Source organism: Plectrocnemia conspersa, unplaced genomic scaffold (assembly GCF_051122295.1).
Source record: "Plectrocnemia conspersa isolate PC_06_02 unplaced genomic scaffold, ASM5112229v1 ptg000012l, whole genome shotgun sequence".
NCBI classification, from domain to species: Eukaryota; Metazoa; Arthropoda; class Insecta; order Trichoptera; family Polycentropodidae; genus Plectrocnemia; species Plectrocnemia conspersa.
In genome coordinates, this window is record NW_028277176.1 from 1,156,302 (window position 1) to 1,182,866 (window position 26,565).

The 26,565-nt window shown below is 33.9% G+C and overlaps 2 protein-coding genes and 1 long non-coding RNA gene across 8 annotated transcripts in view; 2 read left to right on the forward strand and 1 right to left on the reverse strand.

Moving 5' to 3' along the window:
• Window positions 1-8,311: 8,311 nt before the first annotated feature.
• Window positions 8,312-13,546, forward strand: LOC148227898 (uncharacterized). Its single transcript, XR_015811722.1, has 2 exons — window positions 8,312-8,678; window positions 8,749-13,546. It is a non-coding gene; the product is annotated as an uncharacterized LOC148227898 (long non-coding RNA).
• Window positions 13,547-14,759: 1,213 nt separating this feature from the next.
• On the reverse strand, window positions 14,760-18,378 carry mRpL32 (mitochondrial ribosomal protein L32). Its single transcript, XM_088200565.1, has 6 exons — window positions 18,254-18,378; window positions 17,896-18,153; window positions 17,713-17,837; window positions 17,498-17,631; window positions 15,996-16,064; window positions 14,760-15,917 (listed from the first exon to the last, which is right to left on the reverse strand). The coding sequence occupies exons 1-6, from the start codon at window positions 18,351-18,353 to the stop codon at window positions 15,749-15,751; spliced, it is 855 nt and encodes a 284-aa protein (XP_088056691.1). The 5' UTR covers window positions 18,354-18,378; the 3' UTR covers window positions 14,760-15,748.
• Window positions 18,379-20,534: 2,156 nt separating this feature from the next.
• Window positions 20,535-26,565, forward strand: part of LOC148227900 (uncharacterized) — a 30,842-nt gene continuing 24,811 nt past the window's right edge. For 3 of the 6 annotated variants that reach the window (XM_088200560.1, XM_088200561.1, XM_088200563.1), the window contains exons 1-2: window positions 20,535-20,603; window positions 20,847-21,052. In XM_088200560.1, coding sequence (XP_088056686.1) covers window positions 20,866-21,052 — 187 coding nt within the window. In that variant the 5' untranslated portion in view covers window positions 20,535-20,603; window positions 20,847-20,865. The remainder of the gene's footprint in view (window positions 20,604-20,846; window positions 21,053-26,565) is intronic. The other 3 variants (XM_088200558.1, XM_088200559.1, XM_088200562.1) reach the window with 1 other exon arrangement.

The following is a 26,565-nucleotide window of genomic DNA, read 5'->3' on the forward strand; positions in this document are numbered from 1 at the left end:
TGAAGACGCTTAATGTTGAAGGTATTAATTGTAAAGGGTGTCTGTCTTCAATACTGTTGTCCTTTACATTACTGATAAATGCCATTTGCCTACGGATGCAGCATTTCCATAAGCTCTACCATAAAGACTGCTTACCTGACTATTAATTTTATATTTGTATATTTTAAACAAGTTATAAGTTCCCTGTTGAAAAAATCATCCACGGGCTCGAAAAAAGATACATAAATAGGTTGCATTCTATGAGTGCAGTGTGGAGGCAGACCAGGAAAATGTTGTTCCCGTCGAGAATTATCCGACGACGGTCTTCCGCTTACTATTCTATCATTATTTGGTGAAAATTTTCTAATTATATTTTCAATAATCTCCATGCGATACAGAATATTTTAAAGTGTTCCTCCAGATTTTTTTATATAAAATGTAGGAGTTGTATAAAAACAGCTCCAAGTAGTGAAAAAATATTTTTTTAATAAAAATTTTTCTCAGTACGGGGTAATCAGCCAGTTGTTGATCTACTCTATCTACGCCCCCCATAGTGCTATTGTAATCAATAATTACTTTAAGTTTCAAGACTGCGATTCCTCGTAGGTCAATACTTTTCATTTTGTTATTATATATAGTGGAAAGCATCGTTTGTCTCTTTTGTCCTTCCACTGAAGGACCATCATCTTTCCTTTTTGAAATGCGATCAAATCGCCCTTCTACAATTTAGTCGTTTTCAGATGAGGAGGCATTTCGAGTCGGTTTGTTCTTGCCGTTCCATATATATCGGTTGAACTTGCCGTTAGCAAATTTGCTAATTGTGGCGACGTATAGAAATTGTCGGTTGTTATACAATAACCTTGATTCAATAACTTTTTTGTCAAACTCATTACCACCTGTGACGACATTGGAAGTTGAGAATATTCAGAATCTATAATACTTCCCTTTCCGGTATATATCGTTCTGTTCTAGACATACCCGCTTTGGGATTCGCACAACATATATGATTTTATTCCAAAGCGTACTCTCTTCGTCAAGATGCACTGTCTCCAGCTCAGTCTACCCTTATAGAGAAGCAAACTTTCGTCTATGGTGATGTCACGTTCCAGGGTATAATATTTCTGGATATGTCTCACCAACATCTCGTGAATCGTGCAAATTTTATATAGTTTCGGATTCGGGTGCGTTTTAGCATTGTATGTCGAATTATCACAAAAATGCAGATACTTTGAAATTTCCCTAAATATTCTACTTGGCATTGTCTTCCCAAAAAATGTTGTATGGTGTATTGTGGTCGGCAAACTTATTAGCCAAAGAGCCTAATATGTACATTACAACGATTAAAAAAAATTGAGAGCCAAATCTATTTATTAATTTAGCAAACCTTTATTATAATTTTCCAAATCAACACAAAGACGTTCGAATTTAGAGCTCCATATTTCCTTGTTTTTTAAAGCCGGCGCGAATGCCCGTGGATATTTGTGCCAGAGCCGCATGTGCCTCCGTAGCCGCACTTTGCCGACCTCTGGTCTAGTTGACCAGGAAAACTTGATCTCCGGTTTTCTATTTACGCTCTGTAAAATTTGTAGAGCAAAAAACACCATCAACTCCGGTTTCTGTACAGGTTTCCAATCCTTTGTTTTTGTATGCCGACTCGCTAATAGAAAATTTGCACGTTTTTCATTTGAAAAACGGTTTGTTTCCGTGCAAATCTATTGTATGACTTCATCGTCGAAATACAGAAGGAAAGACTGAAGTATGTCATCATCTGTATCAAATTTCACTCCAGGTGTTCCAGAGAAAGGAAATCTTGCGGGTGTATCAGAAAATGGGGCTGAGTTTCTCATTTCAGACCAATTAGTATTCTGCGACGGGTTCGTAATTGTCTTTACTGAATATAAATTTCCTTATATATTCCATATACATGGGGATACGATAGTCGTTTTCAAGCATTTCTTTGCCGGATGGCCACAGCTATAGGCGAGTGCGGATGTCCTAGCCCTAACGGCCATCAAAAGAGGCCTCGATCGTGATTCTCGAAAATGTTCCGGAACCCAAAACTGGAATTCCTCGAGAATAGCTGGATTGTCGACAGCACATTTTAGTAATTTGTAAAAATGCTTGGCGACATACAGCTTTCTACGAGAACTCAGCGAATCATATCCCAACGCTCCTAAAAGAAAGGCGCTGGGATATAAGTACGGATAATAACCAAATGTCCTTTTGTAAAGGTATCTTAAATACCTTTTTTGAATTTTTTCCACTAAAAGGGAATATTTGGCTATTCGGGGATTCCAAATTATAGATCCCGATTCAAGAATGCTACGAACTAAGGTGTCATAGAGGATGCGAATAACTGACGGATCGTCAAAGTGAAAGGCATTCGTCATAACAAAGCCGAGCATCTTGGAAGATTTATCACAGACGTTGTGTATATGTAGAGAGAACCTCCATTTGCTCTCGAAAGTGATTCCGAGATCTTTAGTGGAAGTTTCTCTAGTCAAAATGTTACCACCTCACTTAGTTTGGCATCAGGCTCTGCAATTTTGAATGACGCGTAACTGGTACCCTTTGTTATGATTTTAGAAACTGCCATTTCACTTGAAATGAGTTTATTTTTTAGATATGCCATAATTGCATCCTCGGTTTTATCTGGGTGCAAGTAGAGCATGTGTAGATGTCTCAATTTTGTTGCTGCTCTTATTAATCCATCCTGCTGGCCAGACTCGCGAAGAAACTGAGTGCGCGCTTGTTTATTCCTTTTCCTGACGTCTGTCCAGGCATCTGGCGAGACATCGGGCAGAGGCGTTGGGGTCTTCTTTGTAGCAACCGAAGGTGCTGAAGCATGTCGTCGACGAGTCGGTGAGACGGTGGGTCGTATTGGTAACGACGAAATTGAGCCGCTCACCATCGCATTGCTTGGCCTAGAGTTCGCCGGGTTTGCGATTATTTTTTTTCTTCTCTTTGTAGGCTGTTGTTACTGGGCCGCAGCTTGGATTTTTAGCAGACTTTTTAGATCCGCAATTAGTGATTGCTGTTCCGCAATCATCTTCGCTTGCGCAGCGAATTTTGCGTCCATTTTTTTAACAATAATTTTAATTACGTTCATTACTGGAGCTAATGCAAGTCGACGTCCGATAATGACGAGCGATAACTACCGACTATATATCTTGGATTCAGAGAAGGAGTTGAATTCTGTTAAATCTCGTTCGAAATGCAGGATATAATAGGATGCTAAATTAAATAAAGTTAAAATTTAAATGGCAAAATATGACTTGTGGGATAAACAATTATTTAGCAAATTTTGCAGAGAAAGATTTGAACGTGATGGAGTAGAATTTTGACAGTTGCAACAGTTGTTGACCATCACTTTACACCAATGTAAAACACATTACATATACTATATGAAATTCTTCATTCACAAAGTGGCAAGCGAAGTGACTTTTAGAATAAATATATTCTTGGCGAATTTTGCAGGGAAAGATTTGAACATGTCGAACTTTGACATAAGTTAGTAAATCTTCTGCTATATCTAATTTACTAGTAAAAGAGTTTTTATCAGAGTTAAAAGGTTGGATGAAGACGGGTAAATAAATTATCCTCTCTTGTCAACAACTGAAATTGATGGAGTCGTCGTATGCGATTTACTAAAATAGACGAATAATTTGCCGATGCTCTGAACAGCAATGAGTAATGTTGTGCATAGGTGATTAATAATAGGATACGAATACTTTCAGGCTTATCTAGTGACGAAATAATGTCATTATTACACTAATGTAAAAACACATTACATATACTATATAAAATTCTTCAATCACAAAGCGGCAAGCGAAGTGACTTTTGGAATTAATATATTCTTGGCGAATTTTGCAGGGAAAGATTTGAACATGTCGAACTTTGACATAAGTTAGTAAATCTTCTGCTATATCTAATTTACTAGTAAAAGAGTTTTTATCAGAGTTAAAAGGTTGGATGAAGACGGGTAAATAAATTATCCTCTCTTGTCAACAACTGAAATTGATGGAGTCGTCGTATGCGATTTACTAAAATAGACGAATAATTTGCCGATGCTCTGAACAGCAATGAGTAATGTTGTGCATAGGTGATTAATAATAGGATACGAATACTTTCAGGCTTATCTAGTGACGAAATAATGTCATTATTACACTAATGTAAAAACACATTACATATACTATATAAAATTCTTCAATCACAAAGCGGCAAGCGAAGTGACTTTTGGAATTAATATATTCTTGGCGAATTTTGCAGGGAAAGATTTGAACATGTCGAACTTTGACATAAGTTAGTAAATCTTCTGCTATATCTAATTTACTAGTAAAAGAGTTTTTATCAGAGTTAAAAGGTTGGATGAAGACGGGTAAATAAATTATCCTCTCTTGTCAACAACTGAAATTGATGGAGTCGTCGTATGCGATTTACTAAAATAGACGAATAATTTGCCGATGCTCTGAACAGCAATGAGTAATGTTGTGCATAGGTGATTAATAATAGGATACGAATACTTTCAGGCTTATCTAGTGACGAAATAATGTCATTATTACACTAATGTAAAAACACATTACATATACTATATGAAATTCTTCAATCACAAAGCGGCAAGCGAAGTGACTTTTGGAATAAACATGTTCTTGGCAAATTTTGCAGGGAAAGATTTGAACATGTCGAACTTTGACATAAGTTAGTAAATCTTCTGCTTTATCTAATTTACTAGTAAAAGAGTTTTTATCAGAGTTAAAAGGTTGGATGAAGACGGGTAAATAAATTATCCTCTCTTGTCAACAACTGAAATTGATGAAGTCGTCGTATGCGATTTACTAAAATAGACGAATAATTTGCCGATGCTCTGAACAGCAATGAGTAATGTTGTGCATAGGTGATTAATAATAGGATACGAATACTTTCAGGCTTATCTAGTGACGAAATAATGTCATTATTACACTAATGTAAAAACACATTACATATACTATATAAAATTCTTCAATCACAAAGCGGCAAGTGAAGTGACTTTTGGAATTAATATATTCTTGGCGAATTTTGCAGGGAAAGATTTGAACATGTCGAACTTTGACATAAGTTAGTAAATCTTCTGCTATATCTAATTTACTAGTAAAAGAGTTTTTATCAGAGTTAAAAGGTTGGATGAAGACGGGTAAATAAATTATCCTCTCTTGTCAACAACTGAAATTGATGGAGTCGTCGTATGCGATTTACTAAAATAGACGAATAATTTGCCGATGCTCTGAACAGCAATGAGTAATGTTGTGCATAGGTGATTAATAATAGGATACGAATACTTTCAGGCTTATCTAGTGACGATATAATGTCATTATTACACCTATGTAAAAACACATTACATATACTATATGAAATTCTTCAATCACAAAGCGGCAAGCGAAGTGACTTTTGGGATAAAAATATGCTTAGCAAATTTTGCAGGGAATGATTTGAACATGTCGAACTTTGACATAAGTTGGTAAATCTTCTGCTATATCTGATTTACTACTAAAAGAGTTTTTATCAAATTTAAAAGGTTGGATGAAGACGGGTAAATAAGTTATCATCTCTTGTCAACAACTGAAATTGATGAAGTCGTCGTATGTGATTTACTAAAATAGACGAATAATATGCCGTTGCTCGGAATAGCAGTGACAAATGTGCATAGGTGATTAATATTAGGATACGAACACTTTCAGGCTTACCTAGTGACGATATAACGTCATTATGATATTGGCGTTGTGATACAGATGCATTATATTTGTTCTTACAGGATGTGGGGCATTTTGTATGTGTATCCGTTGGAATCGAAAATTTAATTAATATTGATCTTGCAATATTTCTATTTTAAAGGTATGAATTATTTGAAAATTACCCTACCTTTGAAAAGAACCATACCCTCAGAGATTGATGCATTTTCTGTCGGTATGTAATACTTTACAAAACTAAACGAATGAAATTTTAAATTAACAACTTAATTTCTGAACCCTCACGTTTGTAAGGGTTCTTTTTAAATTTTACAATCAGATCTATGATGTATGACTAATAGACTTTTAACACTTTCATGTTAAAATTTTAGGACTGTTATAAGAATGACAAAAAAAATCTTAATTAGTCGAACTTTGACAACAGTTGGTAATTTTTCGATTATTACTGATTTATCAGTATAATCCTTTCTTTTCCAACTGATTGGTTTTTAGCGAGCTTAATTTATTATTATGAATAATTCTATAAATTATTATTTTACAGACTCTTGCCTTTGTTGATACTTTTTCATAAATCTGATCAATAATTAAGTTTGAATTTTCTAAAATTTCACTTTTACATATATTTGAAATAATAGCTTTTCAATAACTTTTATATGATTTCTTTTAATCCATTTTTTGGATGACTACAGGAGTTAATTTTAGTATTGGTCTCCGTAGACAAAATTTTTACCCTTTAAAAAATTCGACAACCGTACGCACACGCCAACCGAACCTTGCGAACAACAAACCAATACTCCTCTGTTGAAATAGTATGCGGGGGTCGACAATGATTTTTGTGGGTGGCCCTGCTTGCTATGTTCAGGGCTGGGGATAGGGTGGGAGCTGGGGGGGGTGTATGAGATCTGTGGTGTGGGGTTTGTTGGCACCTCTCGGTGCATTTCCCTGCTTGTAGTCTTTAGAATGGTTCATTCAAAAAGGCGATTGACTATTCGAGAGCTTACAGAAGAACTAATCTCGTACGGGTCTGTGCAAAGCATTTTAACCGATAACTTGCAAATGAGACAAGTGAGTGCGAAATTTGCTCTCAGACTTTTGACTAACGAACAGAAGGAAAATCGTGTATTAGTTTGCACGGAATTGCAGAATCGTCTTGATGCAGATCCAGACTTCATGGTCAAAATTATAACTGGAGATGAAAGTTGGGTGTATAGCTATGATTCTGAAACGAAAATGCAGGGTTCCCGATGGAAAACAAGTGACTCTTCTCGCCCTAAGAAGGCAAGTCAGTCAAAGTCGAACATCATGATCATGCTGATTGTATTTTTCGATAATTAAGGCATAGTGCGATCACAGTTCGTTCCAAAGGGAACCACTGTAAACTCTGAATATTACAAGGGCATACTGTAACGTTTATGAAACGATGTACGAGGAAAGAGACCAGAAAAATGGGTCAATGGCTTCCTCCTTCATCACGCTTCTAATCCGCGAATTTTTGACGAAAAATGATCCTGTCGGTTCACATTTACCTTTTTCTCCGGATACTTTCTCTCTGTACCACTTTCAGCAGATATACTGGAGCTTCGATGTTAGCGATTGTGCTGAGAGTCTTGGTCCAGTTCGCCGGGTTGAACACGTTTCAGATTTCCAACGCGTTCAACACGACGTGTTCGCTTTGCTCGAAGCTCCCCTGCCATGCCAGCTTCACGATTAGGCTGATGGTGTCTACTGTGGGCTCCACGCCTTCAGATCCCCGATGAGCCTGTGCGTCCATCTTCCCTTGGGGGAGGCGTTCCACCAACTTTGCCACTCCTGCATGGTCAGCTCCCTGGCCCGTTCCTTCGTCACCCGTCCTGTGTAGGCTGATGCGACTCTCAGCGCACTCCTGCGTTGAACTCTAGCCAGACTTTGCCTCGTCCTTTCTACTCTCATGGCGTCTGCCCACACCGGGGCCCCGTAGAGTAGAATAGAGTGGACCACTTCGTTGTAGAGTTTTCTTCTCTTGTATTTTGGTCCACCGACGTTAGGCATAAGTCTGGCGAGTTCGTTCGCCGTTCTGGCCGCCTTCGCAGTTGCCTCCTCCGCGTGCTTCGCGAAGCGCAGCTTGTCGTCGAGTCATTGCCAGAATAAAGATACACGAAGGCAAGCAAGACATGCAATCGATTCTCATTTGTAGGGCTTGCTTCTAATAATTCGGCCAAGACGACTGGAGTGTCTCCACTGATTACTTCGAGACACGTATACAAAGTGCCAGTGACGTCTGTGCGTGCCGACGTGCGCAACAACGAGCCTCCAAGGCCGTTATAAATCCTTTTACATTTTGACACAGTTCGTGGTTGGTAAGTTCCGATTCCGCATACTTCAGATATCGGGCGATAATCTGATTGCAATACTTTTTCTGCCCACACCGGGGCCCCGTAGAGTAGAATAGAGTGGACCACTTCGTTGTAGAGTTTTCTTCTCTTGTATTTTGGTCCACCGACGTTAGGCATAAGTCTGGCGAGTTCGTTCGCCGTTCTGGCCGCCTTCGCAGCTGCCCCCTCCGCGTGCTTCGCGAAGCGCAGCTTGTCGTCGAGTCATTGCCAGAATAAAGATACACGAAGGCAAGCAAGATACGTTTTTCCGATTTCTGATGGTATAGTATATGAGCATTCAATAGTGAAAAATTCATTAGGTGAAGAAAATTAGATTTTCTTTCTTCATATTTAAAGAGATCCAAACATTTTTTTGAGCAGAAGCAATTCTTATTTTTAAAAAGCTTTAACAATTTTGGAAGTTTTTGTGGTGTATTTTTTGCCGCTATTTCTCTTCAACTTTCTGACGTTTTATGTATAGTTATGTTCATTTCTTGTTTACCATCTTTATTTCAGACTCTGCCTCTGGGGTTTTAGATTTTCATAAAAAATGTGAGATTCATCAGAAGACAATAACTGTCTTATTCGTTTCCATTTTTTTATGTATTATTTAAATTTAGTGGTTGTATGTCTATAAACCACATTAAAAATAAGTTTATTAACTCATTACGGTCCGCATAAATTACTACGTGGAGTCTGGGAAAATTTCGCAAGTAATGCAAAAAAATGGTTTCTTTATTAAATCGCTGTAGTTTTTAAACCAGTAAACAGATTAAAATAAAATTTTACCATCACTTTTCAAGAGTCTACTGTATGCATATGGATAAAAATTACAGTGGTTCTCAACCGGTGGTATACGTAACGCTGCGATAAATTATAAAATAAGCTATTTTATATAAAAAAATACATAAATTATTTAAGTTAATAAACTATGTGGATCGTAAAATAAATGTTTTAATGATCGGGGATAATTAGCGGAAGTTCCTCGGAGATAGTCTCTTAAATGCTTACTTTCTTGTATTGCCCCTACAAACAAGTAATCGAGACTACATTGACGGAACTCAGTCACAAAGTTACTACTTAATCGATCCGAAATCTCATCAGTCTTGCGAAGCCCCACTGATTCCAAGGGATTATGAATATCTGCGAGTAAATGCCTGAGCATGGTTCATCAATAGATCTCGAGATATTTTTGCAGTGATACAGTCTGTAATACCTTCATGAATGTAAAAATCGTCAAAGTCGATTAACTTAATCTGTTCACATGGAACCGGGCTTGTTATGCCAACGGCTGGGAAGCCCCAAGTAGATTCTCGTAGATGCATAGCAATCATGAATGTACATATCTCAGATTGAAAAGCTTTCTCAATGATGTGTGATTGATGATAAGGCACCTTACAATCGTTCAATCTCCTCTGTAAGACATAAATTGCCTCAATATCTTTTTGTTTCCCAAGGGAGAAGATTGTCTCATCGCGTCCTGGTGATTCATTGATCATTCTATTGATTGTTTGAAGATTGGAGAAACTACCTAGGAGCTGTAACATAATGCCTTCATTTGAATTCCTCATTATTTCATGTGCGAGATTAGCTCGATAGGGTCGTTTTCACCACATTCACGACAACATCGTCGGATCTCTACCGCAGTCACGTGGAAAAAATATATCTTAACAAGTATCGACAGATTTACTCGCTGGCCGGAAGCCTATCCCATTGAAGATATCACGGCCGAAACAGTAGCCAAAGAGCTTTTCAACGGGTGGATATCAAGATTTGGCGCACCCCTTAGGATCACCTTAGGAGGACATCTTCCTTTCTTTTATATGTCGACTCCATAACTGCCAACTGTAATTTTTTTAGGCAATCCGGTACACCTCGATTTTTCCGAATTGTACCACAAATTCTGGTTTTTCTTATTAACAAGTCTATTGCTAATTGAACACTGTTGTAAAAATTGTCTGCGTGTAGGTGATGCCACTTATCTTAATAATTTTCACATAGATTCATAATTGTTGTCGTCAATTTTACTCCAGGTCCAACGTAAAGTTGGAAATTGCAAATGTATCCGGTGCCTGATTCACATAGCATTCGATTCAATATGCCATATTTTATAATTTTTGCTGGATTATAAACTTTGAATCGTAATGCACCTCTCCAAGGAATCATACCTTCATCTAATGCTAAATTTTGTTGTGGTTTATATACAGTATTGAATTTATTTTTAAAATAATTGATAATCTCTTGGATTTTTATTATTCTATTTGCTCCTTCTGGCACGTTTTCGTTATCCGAGAAGTGTAAAAATGATAGAATCATCTTAACCCTTCACTGCATGACTTTTTTGTTTTAAATAAAAAAAATATTTTCTAGTGTATCTTACCCTAAATATGAGCAGAAAAATAATGGAAAATTTTTAACAAGAAAAATCAAGAAAATACGTATGTATCAAATTTGCAACAACATGCAATGGTCATCCTTTTGGAAGATTGTACATAATTAGTATGGAATTTTAAAATCAATGACATAGATAAATTAAATAATAATAATAAGTCTTATGCATTTATTTTATTATTTACATATTCTTATACATTTATCGATTAATTATTATAAATTTCATTGGTGAAAATTTAAAAAGCAATTCTTATCTTTAGTAAGACATAAATGTATACCACATTTAGAGCACTTGTAATGAGATAACCCCTTACAATTTGGTAATTTGCAGCGTTGTCTTGAGGGATCATATAAAATCCAATGGCTCATCTCGTCGTTCTGAACATTTGATGGAGGAACATGAGCCGTTGGACCTTTGTGACGTTTTTCCTCCAGCTCACGATCAATATTGCTGGGTCTCCCTCTTTTTATCGAATTATTAATTCCGATGCAACACATGCATTTAGCAATCTCAGCTCGAAATTCCCATAGGGTAATATTGTTTTGCTGTCCTTTTTCGATTGATGCACGTTGAAATAATAACCATGCATTGATGGTAGTAATGTCTAATAGGTGGCAAAATATTCTGAAATACCATTTTTTTGAACGCAATGATATATGATGGCGTCCAATATGGCTATCTAATAAATCTACACCACCCATATGAGTATTATATACTTTTGTTACATTTGGCCGATCAATAGTAATATTTTTTTTTTTTTTTTTATCAAAGCGTTTCACTGTTTCTTTTGGCATTTCGCCTGTTTTAGTTGATAAAAAACTCACAATTTTATTGTCTATCCATCCGACATTACTTATATCTACTCCATCAACACAAGCAACAAATTCTTCTGAAGTTCCCCTAGGCATTTTCTTCATTTTGTATTCATCCATCAATCTGCAGTTTGGAATTCTATTTCTACGAGCTGTGCCTGTTACATAAATACCATTTTTTGCCATAACTACTAACAATGGTATAGATATATAATAATTGTCACAGTATAATGTGTAATTCATAAATTTGTTGATAATTCTGGTCAATCTAACAACAACATTACCGCTTGCGCCAAGATCAGGTTCATCATCCTTTCTTTGGGTGTAAAAATCATCCGCTCCTGTATAAATTTCAAAATTATATGCCAAACCTTTAGTGTCACACAATACGAATAATTTGAACCCCCATTTATTGGGCTTCATTGCACATATTTGTTCGTCCAAGGATAAACAATCTTCTAGTGGTATTTGAGAAAACTTCATATTCAGTTCATCAACTAGTGGTCGTATTTTGAAAATCTTATCATATTTCGGATTATCACGATTTAGCATCTGACTGTTATCACTAAAATGTAGGGTGTTTTTCAATTTTTCAAATTTGTTGATGGACATTGCAGCAATTATATCTTTTACTCCAATATCTTGCCTCCAATAGCATCGAGAGTTTGGTAATTTAACAATTGACATGTATTGTAATATTCCAATGAATTTTTTAGGTCCGTTACATTGAAATTTTGAATATTGTTCGGATTTTTTGTGACCTGTATAAATTTGTTTGGTCACAAACCTTTTGTAGAAACTTATCGTCTAAGAAATATTTAAAAAAATCATATGGTGTGTCTAATGCTAGTATTGAATTTTGTAGTTTCGATGATCCTTTGAATTCTAGGGCATTTTCAGTGATGCTCAAATTCTTTTTTGACCATAATATGTTACGGTACGTCATCTTCTTCGGTTTCGTATTCATATCAGGGCAATCTGGTATAGAGACATCACTGGTCTGTGTGATTGTATCTACCTCTGTAATCTCCACAGGATCTTCACAGTCAACTTCAGAATCGTCATCTGAAGGTATATTTTCTAGGTCATCTTCACTATCCCCAAATGTCTCGATGATCTCCATCAGTTCCTTTTCAGTCTGGCTCGTTCATAACTTTCTTCTTATATGACATTCTAAGGATAAAAAGGGGCCAAAATTACAAAACTTAATATAAAACACTTAAAATAATACATTGAAAAGTAATTCATAAAACAAGTATTGCAAAACTACAACTGCATGATGTATCCAGTTTGATACAATAATAAAAATTCCAATTTCAGTGCCAAAAAACAATAATTTTAAATTTATTTATGTTCTAAATGATAATATACTTACTTGATATTTTTTTCCTTGCCAAAATCGCTCCAAAAAGTCGAAAACACAAATCTCAAATCACTGAAACGCACCAACTGACAGTTCGTCGTCGAGTGGCAAGTGAGGTTAATGTTTTGGCCCTAATAACGCCTCTAGTGGCTAAATTATGAACTATATATGTGAGTTATGAATGTAACTAATTAGTAACAACATGAAGTGGTAGCTTATACTTTTTAAAGGACGTTTTAACATACAATTTTAGCTATGTAACAAATTAGATACACGATGCAGTGAAGGGTTAAATCTATTGCGGCTCATTGTTTCGCCGAAAATTTTGGTCTCAGTTGATCGGTTTGTCGACCAATACGAATTTATGCTCCATTTTCTTACTAATCCCATTAAAATTATCAGAGCAAAAAATTTTTTCAACTCTCCTATTGTGACATCGGTCCATTTTGCCGTATGCCCCACCGTTTTATATTTATGAGCATTTTTGTGCCGATACTTATTGGTTTCTTCCGCAATTTTTTCAAATAAATCAACTCCGATATATAACGCCGCTACCTCAGCAACACTCACAATTTTCAGGGAATATTTGCACGCCCGGACTGCCTTCAAAATTATTATTTGCCCTCGGTGGATCATGGTCACTCCAATCTAATTCAATTTCTTCTTCGTCAGATTCTTCAGATGAAGAAAGATGCATTGTTCGTGAATGTCTTGGCCCGACAGATGAATCTGTATCTTCATCTTCAAAGTCGCTCGGAATATCCGATAAATCATCTTCAAACCCTTCTTCTGTAAATGTTTCATTTTCTCGTTGCATATTCAGGGTAATGAAAAAATCGAACTAAAAATACAACGATAGAAATATTTATATGGATATCACAATCGACTGTCATATGTATTTACCGACACTTACGATAACAGCAAAATTACACAGAAAATAATTGTTTTAAATTTAAGACCAAAAAAAACCACACACAATAAAATGATATATAAAACAGCAAACGGTGTCGTTACGAGTGAACAGTATGAGTTAAACTAAACCAACATCGTGAAATGCAAAACATCCCTTATACCAAATGCCTGCGAAACACATCTACATCGTTATCTGCATATGTGAAACCAACATTTTTTGAATCAATGTCAGGATATTTCATATTCTTACAATATATAAAAAAATGTATATATATTTAAACTATATTTACGCAGGATTTGTAAAACTACTATCGGCAGTAATTATAAAGCCTAATAACTCTAAATATAAATAATATTTCTTGTATGTTTTTGGAAAGTTCCTGAAATAAGCTATAAGAATATGTAATAAAAGTGTGAGCGCAATTTATAAAATTATTTTGACTCATACAATGAGTCAAATTTTTTGCCATTATTAGGTACATTTTATTACCACATATATATATATATATATATATATATATATATTTGAAGAAATTCATTCTTCCTAAAAGGTTTTCAATCAATGCTTCTCGTAAAAACATAAAATAATGCGTAGATTGCTTGTCAACTCGGCGTAAAAAAAATCTCAGGTGGACATATGGCACGAATCTGTATATGTATGCATATGTGGTAAGAGTCAGTATAGGAGATTTTATAGTACAAAAAATAATATTTTCAGAATTCTAGCCAAGTTTTGAGTATATTTATCACCATCTTTTGACACAATCAGATAAAAATACAACGTTTATTTATTATTTTTTATATGTCAAAAATCCATACATCAAAAGACACATATATGTGCCAACGGACCTACAGAACCCCACAGCTAAAGACACGTATGTGTGCCAGCGGACCGTAAAGAGTTAATATAAACATGTGATAAATAGATACTAATTTCCTGAGTCACTATATAATGACATAATGGAAAATCAAATTCAGATTTGCAAGTACAAAAGAGGTAAAAACAACGATACAAGCACTGCATCACGGAAGCTGACGCGCGGCAAATTGACTAGGTCTATTATCAAAATAAACATTAGCGGAATACTGTTGATCGTTGTAACAACACACTGCGTATAACGCTTTCAATTTTTCACAATCTTATCTATTGCATCATATTGTATTAATTTAAAACAGTGTGACACGAAATTTTCGTGTCACACTGTTTCATAATTATGGGCTCATATAGTCGATCAGTTTGTCAAAATATTTTTCAAAAAACTAAAATATGAGACCGCTTCGAATTACATTCCCAGTTCTCCAGAAAACGTAAATCTTGGGGTAAATTGATTATGATATTATCTGATGTGGTACTCGGAAGACGTTGTAGATGATCCCGAACTTGTCAGTATGATCCTGAATCTTCGAAATCAAAATCAGTTTCATATTCGGAACCCATTGTATTATAGGATGTAAAAAAAAATACAAAAAATATTATTACTCTAAAAAAGTTCACAAATCACAGTCAGCATATCAGTTATGATTATTATAATTTATAAGAAATATTCAAAATTACCGACACAATAATTGTATCGACATTATCAGGGCTGTGGAGTCGTTGGAAATTTTTCCCGACTCAATTTAAAAATATTCACATTAGAAATGTTGTAGAGTTCTGAATTTTTATGACAGGATGTGTCAGATGCTGTATTAGCGAATTAGATGTGAAAGTAATTAGTAAAAACATACTATTTCTAACATGTCATACGTCGATATGACCCTGGATGTCATTCGTTTGGATTAGTGCCGTGCCATTGTATGTGTCTACGTGCGACTGCGCCGGCCGGTTGGTTGTTGTTGGGTATTTGAGTGCATAATAACTTTTGTTTACTTCATATTACTGACTTAAAACGCATGGCGCACGATGAACAATTAAAAAATTATTGGTCAGGGTGGAAAGGGTTAAAAAGGAGTAGGTCGATTTTTTATGACTGCTTAAAATGCTCCGACTGTGAATGCTCGTATGCACACGGGCGCGAGTGTAACGCCAAGTTAAGGGGTTGAACGTCATAATTAATTTAAATAAAATAATTTAGATTTTGTATAAATTAATATGGACAAAAATCCAATTTTTAATATTTTCTTTACATGCCAATACCGAAATCAAAACAAAATAACTATAAACAGGTTGTAAAAAAATAAATAAATAATTAATTATCCTATTTGCGTCATGTCAGCTACGAAGAAGTTAGAATGATGTCACAGGTCCTCCCACTGATACTGGACATCAAACAAATCTTGTACATCGGTGATAACAATGGAATACCAATACTTTCAGGTTTATCTAGTATCGATGTAATTTCATTGTCATGTAAAGATGTTAAGTTTAGATTTGTTTGACAGCAGCTTAAATAAATAAAAGTTTGGGAAATTATTTCACACAGTAATCAGTAATACAGTATTTGCGTTTTTATCGGTACATACCTTTTAATGCGTTCGTCAAATGTAGTAATAACGAGCAGACGGTAGAAATTAGTCAAAAGTTCAGTCAGTCTGAAATACAGTTTAATTATAGTTATTTTTACATACACTATTATACACTGATGCGCCATTTATTAGAGGACTAATTTATTTTAAAGTTTTTAATATATAGGCAGTAACTCTCATCACTGCTCCATAGCGCTAATTGTAACCAACTCAAATAAAACTGCAAAATACATATTTCTGATTGTCGGCGATCAGAAATATGTATTCAGTAATAAACAAAACTTAAGGTATTGACAAGTAGCGATGCTCTATAGCAGTGATGAACAAAACGCAATCCACTGAGTTATTTAAATGTGACGCATATAATTATTAACTTAATCTTTTCAATACTGTGATGTGCACCGAGTGTACATATTATTATTACCCGAATATTTATTAATCCTTTCACTTACATATTAAAATTAAATAATTATACTATCTTAAGTAATTATTGGAAGAAACAAAATTAAATATTCAGTCAAATGCGCGAAATTTGCTTAGCTAATGTTTACTTACAGAGGTTTTAAACTTTATTTTTCTTCCATGTTATCGCATCTTTAACAATAAAGCAATCTATAATGATGGATTCCTGTCAGTACTGAGTATATGCGAGTTGTTGAATCCCTCTATTTAATTTTTTCACACATATTTGGTATGTCGCTCAGCAGCAACTCCTGTACACTGTCTTACCCGCGATCGCAATGCAACGCAAGTTAAGTGCTGCCATTTTTTGCATTACCACCCCAGGGTTTTAATAAAAAAAAAAATTTTGACATACTTTAAAATTCAATCAAGTGTAGCATTAAATCCTCAATCTGGGACATTACCACCTGGACAAATATACAATGGCTCAATTATGCAAGACACATTTACCCCCCCCCCCCTAGAATGTTCTCAGTTTTTTACTTTTAACTTTGATAAATATCTTCAACATAAAACTTTTTAAATTGCTAATGAAATAATTTGTTTATGAAACATCAATGGGATAGATTTTATGCAGATACCTTAACTATAACATATGTATATATTTTGTATAATTACTTGACAGGTGATTTCTGTGATAAGTAGAACTCGGAATAATTAATATAGTAATATAAAAAGATAACACAATATTGACCATTATCATTCAATCCGAGCTACTTTTTCTTTAATTGTATTAATGTAACGGTTAATTTTAATTAATGCACATGTTGCTAAAAGATTTGAGTCAATTTTACTTCCTAGACTCGTCAATAATATGTCAAACTCTTTCCAGTCGGCTTAATTATTTTTAATACTTAAAATCTGTGATGTTTATTATTAAGATTATGAATAAGAAAGTTTAATGAAAGTTATTCTCGTTCATAAATTATATTTTATTGTATTGATTGTTTATGTATATTTTGAAATAAATAAATGTATATAAATCATAATGACTATTTTATTACGGTAAACTATAAAAGATTACAAAAGTAAGTTACGCTAAATCTGTAGGTTTAACGTCCGTGGACGTCGCAGGTTGTTGCGTGGTCTTTTGTAGAAGATTTTTGCTGAACCACGGCGGTCTCGATTTCTTCATTTCGACGATCCTCTTTCCTTTCCAGAATTCATCGGGCTGAAAAGTACATCGCATCGTATTTAATTCCCATAGAACTCATCGGCAGTTATATAATAAAAATAAATAAAGTCAAGAAACCTTTTGCTCCTTTTCCCCTTCGTATAACACGACAACTTCCGATTCTACAGCTTCGTGTCCCAGCACGGCCGTGATCTTTTCCTGCATCGCCATCGTCTCAGTGAACACCTTTTCGTAGCAATGAGCTAAATAGATATTTTTAATTAACTTTTGAAAAAAGTAAAATAAATCACAATAGCTTACGGCAGAGCTGTCCGAGTCTAAAATTGTTCCCACAGATGGGGCAAGTTCTGATGTGCTTCTTGATAGGTATCAATTTGCAGAAACCTTTAGGAATGGTACTGGGACTTCCGAATTTTCGTTTCATTCTCTTTTCGAGGGATCGTCTAGATTTTGGGACGGCGTATAGGAAAGCATCTTGTAAGATCTCCTTCAGAGAACGACTTTTTTCGGTATTTCCCAAATCGGAAGTCGACGCGCGCCCTTCGGCCACCAGCAAGGCTAAAATATTAATAAACATATAATAATCGTTTTTTAGGTTATGTACATATAATCAATAATTCGCCGGCAAACAGCGAGAAAAAATACAAAAAAATTATACCAGGTGGAGGAAATTGTCGTCCGAAGATACCGAGTATAAAACGACGCTCATAATCTAGCAAAGACGTTCTCAAACCCGAAATTAAACTTGACAGCGCCATGGCACTCGCTAGCTTAGACGCGTATGATGTTGTTACATAGAACTCGTTACTTCGAGTCATAGTTAGAATTGAAATTATAAAAAAATCGTATAATATTATTATTTGCAAATAATTACCGGAAATTTGTCTAAGGAGCTTATATAATATATAGAGTTCATGAAGTTTGCGCATTTTATATTTTTAGCGTTTTCCTCCAAAGTCTCTATATATTTTTTAATAGTTTTTCATTAACTCCAAGCCATTATCAGTGAATTTTCCAATAATTATGTTTCAAGTAATACAAGGGATATATATATATAAATATACATATATAAGACGAAATGTGTATATTGCACATTTAATAGATAAATTATTTTTTTAAATGAAGTGTGATACTTTTTAAAACAATCCCTTGAAAGAAAGCTTACAAATTTTTCACTAATCTCGCAATAATACGCCGTCGTTTCTTACCTTCCTTCGCGACTTTTACTGTTATGATTCTCAAATACTGATTCTGAACTATATTCTCTCAAAATATTAAAAAAAAACCTATATGGAAATAAAATATTGTAGGAGCATAGATTTGCTATGGCCAAAACTTTGCGGCACTTGAGCAGCTCTGGCGTGTCGGTTATTCTTTACACTTGCAATTTTCCGGGCGTTCAGACGCATAAACAATGTAAACAACCATTAAAATTCAATAAAACATTACTACAGCAGCTCAATCTCTGTCTAATTGCCACCCGTCACCATCCCGTTGCAAAAATATTTTTTCAATAAATACATTCTGCATTTATTTTACCAATAAATGCATTCATTTCTATTTCCAATAAAAAATATCGAAATAGATCTAAATTATTTAAAAAATAGTTTGAAAAGATTATTGAGTCCACCTCGAATTAAAAAATAATAAATTTTTCAAAGGAATAAACTATTTTATATTTCTCCGGAAACGCTGGTATAGAAGGCCTATTTTTACATTTGTATGTATTGTATTTAATTATGTTTATTATGGCCAAAGCTTGGCGGCACTCTAATAACGGACTCTCTTCTTTTAGCAACTCTGGCGGGCTTGCACCGTCCATTTAAATAACTGTAAACTGTAGCGGCTTAATCTGTGTCTAATTACCACCCGTCGTTAAACTACCTATCCCAGAATATAAAAATGTTATTTTATTTATTCAGAAGGTAAACATAGATTCGTACCCCATATTAATTTTAATTAAATTAAGACTTTCGTGACATAACAGGTTATCTTAATGCATGCTTTAAATAGTAAATTAAAAAATATCGCTTTAATGCAGTGGTGGGGAACCTGCGGCCTTAAGGCTGATGTAGTCTTTTGGCTTCTTTTATGCGGCCTTTTGACTGACACCAGGATTTATTTATTTATTTTTTTAGGGGCTGTGATGATGGCGGTTGGCAATGAGACAGATTGAGCCGCTGCAGTAATATTTATTTAAGGTTACAGTGATTACATTACAAAAATGGGGTGGACGCGCGACGGCACGCGTCCGAACCCTTACAAGCTTGCCGGTCGAGAGAGCGAAAACCGTCACAACAATGCTACTTCTGCGCCGACCAGTTTTGGCCATAACAAATCTATATTGGCCCCCATTGTTTATTTAATATAAATAAAATTAATATTTAATTTCATAATTGAATATATTTCTTTGAGCAAAAAATTATATGTAAGATTTTGGAAAAAGAGTTTAATCAACCCATGATATGTTCGACAGTCGAAATTTACTCATGTTTGCTTTCTTACTTCTCAACAACTTACTGCTGTGAATCTTCATTTTCATACTTAAATGCAAATAAATACACAATTACGATCACAGATAACTGACACACATTTAGAAGAGCAACTGAAACTGCGAACGTCTATGCTTGAACCAAATATTCAAATGCTTTTCAACAGAAAACAAACACAAATCAACCATTAAATGTTGGTCAATTGTAACGTTAACAAATATTTTTAATTAAGCATGTACTTTACTATGTATGTTTCTTGTAGATACGTGCTGGATGAATTATCTTGACAGAAAAAAATCCCACTCTTCATTAAAATTACTAAGTTTCTGCTAATTTAGTACGATACATATATACTACAAACTGAAATGGATAATAAATTATCGGTTACTTACCTTTATTTTTAAAATGTTTTTCACATGTGGCAACACCAACTCTCCGATCAAATCAGTTAAGTGTCAACTGCCGTCGCGTCGGTTGTCTGTCGTACGTTCCGTTCCATTGCAAATTCAAAAATCGGTAATTTATCATCAAATCACCGCACAATATCTATTTATTTCACGTATCCAAAATAATTTAATTAATGATCGTTTCAAATTGTGCAACAACAAAAAAATATATATATTTTATTTTTGCACAATTTCAAAATTTGGTTTTACACAACCTTGTTCTGTTTTATTTACGAAACGATCAATTAAACTTGCGTTATATATGTTCACATAAGCCGAACTGATATCTAAAGTTGACTTTCAACCGTTACAGGATATATAAAATCGCTAAAATGGAGGCTGGCGTCGAAGCAAACGTCGAAGAGACAATCGTGATGACTCCCAAAAGTCGCACGGCAAACTCTACAGTCCTCGTAGTGGAACGGCGAAGAGCTCAACCTTCGAACGCTGATGGATCTCGTGTTCACGTGGCCGGCGGTCACCACGCCGGAATAGTCATCAATAAAGATCAGTTAAAAGGTTCGTTTAAACACTGATAAATATTGACATTGCGAAGAGAAAAGTTATCGTAGTCTACCAAAATAATTAGACTCAACGATAACATTACATTTAACAAATTGGCTATCGTGACGGTAATAAAAAGTGATTGTATTTAATGCCTTAGTAATCGAGCAACCGGTCGCAATTTATTTGCGTGCTGAAATAGATAAGGAGTGATAAGGTACTATTATGAAATTATATATAATATGTACATGCTTCAAGTGATGTCACTGCATATTCTTTTAAAAGAAGTAGTTAAAACCAAATATAAACATATTTAAAAATGGTGAAATGTTGTACATTATTTTTATTAATTAATATTAAATTTTAATGTAGGTATTACTACATCTAGCTTTTTAAATTAAACGTGTGAAAAATGAGACAAAAGGTTTTCTAAATTTTAAAATTGGAAAGTTTAGGATTTAACTAGTTGGTTTTTAATATTTTTTTTATAAATATATACATATGTATCTAATATTTTTATTTTGCTATTTATATTATTTACATTTAAAAAAAATTTAAATTGAATGTTTTAAAATAGAAGTTTATTTAAAAACAATCCGTCTGGCAAAAGCCACCAGAACTATGTTCATTTATATTTATAATAGTGTGAAAAAATGCTTATTCTTTTCTTGTTTAATTTAATTTTGCAACTGGTCGATTAGTGCCAGGCCAACGCCAAGCTTGCACACTTATGTGAGCAAGTATTTTGGCGCATGAGCAAAACTCGTTTATCACTATACTGACTGATGGTTCTTTTGAATATTGACCGATGGTTCAGTTGAATTAAAAGGAATTAAACAAACAAAAAATTTACTTGTTTTGATACATATGTTTAAAACAAATATTAATGGTTTTCAATCTGTGGGTCGCATAAGATCAAAATTAAAATCATAAAATTTGAAATAAATATTTACAAAAAAAACTGAATATTTTGAAACGCAATATAAAATAAAATTTAAAAAAACGCTTATTTTGAGGATCGATTGACGAAATGCATTGATATTGTTTAGTACTTGTTCGGAGTCACGCTCAAATCTAATAGTTGCGTAACGTCCATTTGCTGTTCAAACCCAAACCTAATCTAAAAAAATATAAAAGCGGTATAATGGTTAATTTGTTTATGTTAGGTTTGGGTCTCAACAGCAAATGGACGTTTCGCAACTGTCAAATTTAAGCATGGTGCTGTGATAATAAACAAGTACTAAAATTTGGTTCAATTAAAATAATTAATAAGTTAATTTTTCGCTACTTTCCTCTTATTTGGGGTCAAGTTTATTCTAAAATATATTTATTATACTAATTCTATTTATTTAAATACAACTAAAAAATGTCATTTTAAAAGTATATTCATTGTGTTCACTATTTTGATTAGTGCTCACTCGCTTCCGCTCGTTCGCACCTAACCTATTTCAATTTTAAAATGTATTTACATAAATACATTTTAAAATGTAAATAAGTTAGGTGCGAACGAGGGGCAGCGAGTGAGCATTGGTCAGAATAGTGAACACTTCATGAATAACTCTGCAAGGAATCTACTTTAAAAATGTCATTTATAATTGTTATTATATGATACGTATAATTGCATTATATGATACGTGTTGATACATAGCATAACAATGCATTTCGTTAACTAATCCTCAAAACCAGCATTTCTTTCTTCTATTTTATTTATATTTAGTTTCAAAATATTTATTTACATAAAATATACTTACATTCTTACAAAACTATACACTAATATTATATATAATAAAATTGCACACATAGTATTAAGAACTAAAGATAAAACATACTTATTTGAAGTTAAATTGAATTAGTAGAAAATCTTATCTCACATTAGTAGAAAATCTAATCTTCTATTTCCATTATTTGCAAATATATTTATCACTTTTGTCAATATTTACATCAATATTTCTGTAGATATTTATTAATGCTAAACTTGATAAGTCTCTCTTGACTCATTTTATTCCTCAAATAAGCCTTTTTAAATTTGAGAAACTTCTCTCCGCTGAATGAATAGTAAAGTACAAGTCCTCGTCAAGATTGCTAAATATTTCTTCCCAAGTTGTGGATACTTGACAAGAATGGGAGTGAATGGACTGTGTATCATTTGGAAAATTTAACAATTAAATTGCTATCTTAAATTTATAATATTCTTTTTTATGACTTTAAATATTTAAGTAGAATAAAACAAATTGTATGATTTTAATTTTGATCTTAGGCAACCCACAGATTGAAAACCACTGATAAAATAATTTGAACATATGCTACTTGGAATAGCAAATGGACATTTCGTAACTGTTGAATTTGAGCGTGGCGCCATGATAATAAACAAGTACCAAACAAAATCGATACATTTTGTCAACGAATCCTCAAAACCAGCATTTTTAAAATTTTATTTATGAATTTCAAAAAATTACATTTCTGTGTAAATATTTTCTTAAACTAGAAACAAAACAAATTTGATGATTTTCATTTTGGTCTTATGCGACTCACAGATTAAAAACCACAGATAAAATAATGAAATTTCTGTTTTTAATTCCTTTTAATCCACGTCATTCGAGCGTTACGACTTTCGCTCGTGCGCCAAATTGCTTCAGTGTAAGTGTGCAAACGTGACGTAGGCCTGGCACTAATCGACCAGTACCTTAATTTTTAATAAGCATTTTTTTTTTAATTTCTATTATAAAACGTTTTTCACCTTCTTTTACTTTTTCCTCTACATTTTTTTTCACTAAGCCGCCATTTTGAAACATTATGGTGGAACAGGCTGGCTGACTAACTCAGCCGTGATATTTTTTGTTATGTTTCATGTCAATATAAATAATTTTTGTGTCCTTAAAAACTCGAATCTCACATTAATTACAAAAAATAATGTTCTTATAAATATATTTTAAATTACTGAGTAATTTTTGAATCAGCAATTCAAATTTTTCTGTTTTAAATATTTTTATAATTTAAAACCTAACATACAATGTTTTATAGTATATCATAATCACTTATAAAACTTCGATTTATATTATTTCTAGTGTTTTTGTCAAATACCTAACAGCTGAAATCATAAGTATTATAATCATTGTGACAAAGCTTGTAGTGCAATGTGCTCGTGTGTCAATTCTGCTGTTCATGCATGGCATATGTTCATTCATGACTGATGTTAGAGATAAAGCCCCAATATTACCACACCTTGCGAAGTGCTGTTCCAGATCTCGTCAGTGTTAAACAACGTTAATTGCCGTAATGACATTTGTCAAGCGCCACCTTCTCGTACCAGGTCATCGGGTAGATCTGCTAGTGACCCCGTTCTAGATCACCATGACGGTGGTGATCTAACATTTCTAACATGCTATCTCGCGTGTCTTCTATTCGATCCTATCATCATCGTGTGTAACACTGTTCTCGGCTAAATTATTCGTCAATCGCTCGAAGCAGGCTCAGCGGCGCGTAACCTTTTTATCCGACGATTTTCCCCTTCTCTCTTAACGTATTTTTAGATTTCCCGCGTGTCTGGTGTTTGTTTACAAACATTGCATGAATTATTGAGGGTGCCAACTTTACGACTTGACACGCGTTGCACAACTTAATGTCACAACATATAGTATACCCAAAATTAAAAATATAGGGGGTGAAATAATAAAAATCTTATTTTTATACATATCTATGTATAATATATACAAATCTATACCAAAAATATATGTTTAAATATGTATTTTTAGTGAAAATCTAACAGAATACATTTTCACCAGTCAATATATATGTTTACCAGTAAAAATATAATTTATCTGGCAGGTGCTAGTAAAATTATATGATTTCAACTTTTACATATGTAGGTAGTAATATATACATTTACATACTTTTCTTTTTTTTTCATGCGATGTAAAAGTGTTAAAGTGAATATGTATTTTTCAGTGAAGTTATATTTTCACTAGTGAACAGGGTTGCCAGATTTTAAATGAGGTCTCGCGGGACAAAAATAATCAAAATACGCGATTTTTTTACAAAAAAATAATCTGAGTACTGCTCGCATGTTTTTTTATTATAGAAATTTTAGATGTCCATTCATTCAAAGTCGAACTGAATGCTTTATTACCAATTTTATGCTGTAATATATATTTGCGAATTTCACTAAAAAATCCAAGGAATTCGAAACATTTTCTTTAAATATATTGAATGAAGATATAGTAACTATTGTTGTCCTCGTGTTTTTTTGCAATATAATAAATTAGCAGGTCAAATTTCGACTTAAGTTGCCGACATTTAAGATTAACCGATTATCCATCAGACTATTTATAAATATTTCGTGTTTTAAACCTTCCTTACATTCAGGTACTTCTAAAAATACTTGATACGCTGAATAACAATAAAAATAAAGATCATTGTCCCATTTATCTCTTCACTTTCATTCATTACATTGTCGAAAAATATACTTTTACTTAAGGCAAATCTTTTTTTTATTCTCCTCTTCTGCTTTCAAGCAATATGGGCATCGTTGTTTTCGTAGTTCTAAGCCATGGAGATATCGTTTTTAACAAATAAAATGTACGGATTCGAAAGAAAAGAACGTTTTTTCCGGTACTACCGGTATTGCAAAAATCACAACGCCCAACCAGGTAAACACAATCAATAACCACAAAGTAAATAGTGAGCCACATACTGAAATTAGTTACTAAAAGCTTACAATCAATATATGTATGTCACTGCACGCGATCTAGATTGATTTAATTTTAATTATTCATCCGTGAGATTAGGAAAATCTAAGAAAACCTAAGCTGTTATGATCGATTGAAATTATAATTTAATAGTAATCACTAATTGTGATATTTTAATCACGCTCTAAATTGCTACACACTATGGTCTTAATGGGATTCGAACCCTTAATTAAACGTTAACAAAGCCATCGCAAAAATTTCGACCTTGCTTTTTAATTTGCTTAAATATTGCCAAACATATTTATGACTATAGTATAACAGTGCACACCAATTTCGTTATCATTGTTTGTTTCAATATTTCTTGCCTTCCCCCTCCTCTCCCTCAGCATTATCTGCATAGATAGACTCGTAGACGAAAAACACCACACCCATCCGATCTGGAATTAGCTTTCGGAAACGCGCAGCTGAAATAGTCAAAGATATATAGCACTATTATAGCGTTTTAAACGAATCTCAATTGGAACTAACGGCGGCGTCGACTACTGGAAACTGTGGAAATGACCTACAGGAAATTACTGTTAAAAATATGTACGAGTATCGACCGGGAGTACCCTTATGTGACTTAGTGACGCAGACGTGGTGTCAGTTAAATTTAACACAAATATTTAGTTTTATTTGTACACGAATTCGGCCCTGTTTTTTCTTTCTTCCTTTCTTCGTTCTGCGCCGACACGGCAATTCCGGAGCGATTAAGGTCAACATTGTTAGTTTGGATTTTTGTAAAATGGACTGTCTGTCTAGTTTATAAACAGAATTGGCTTTTAAGTGGAATATCAGACACAT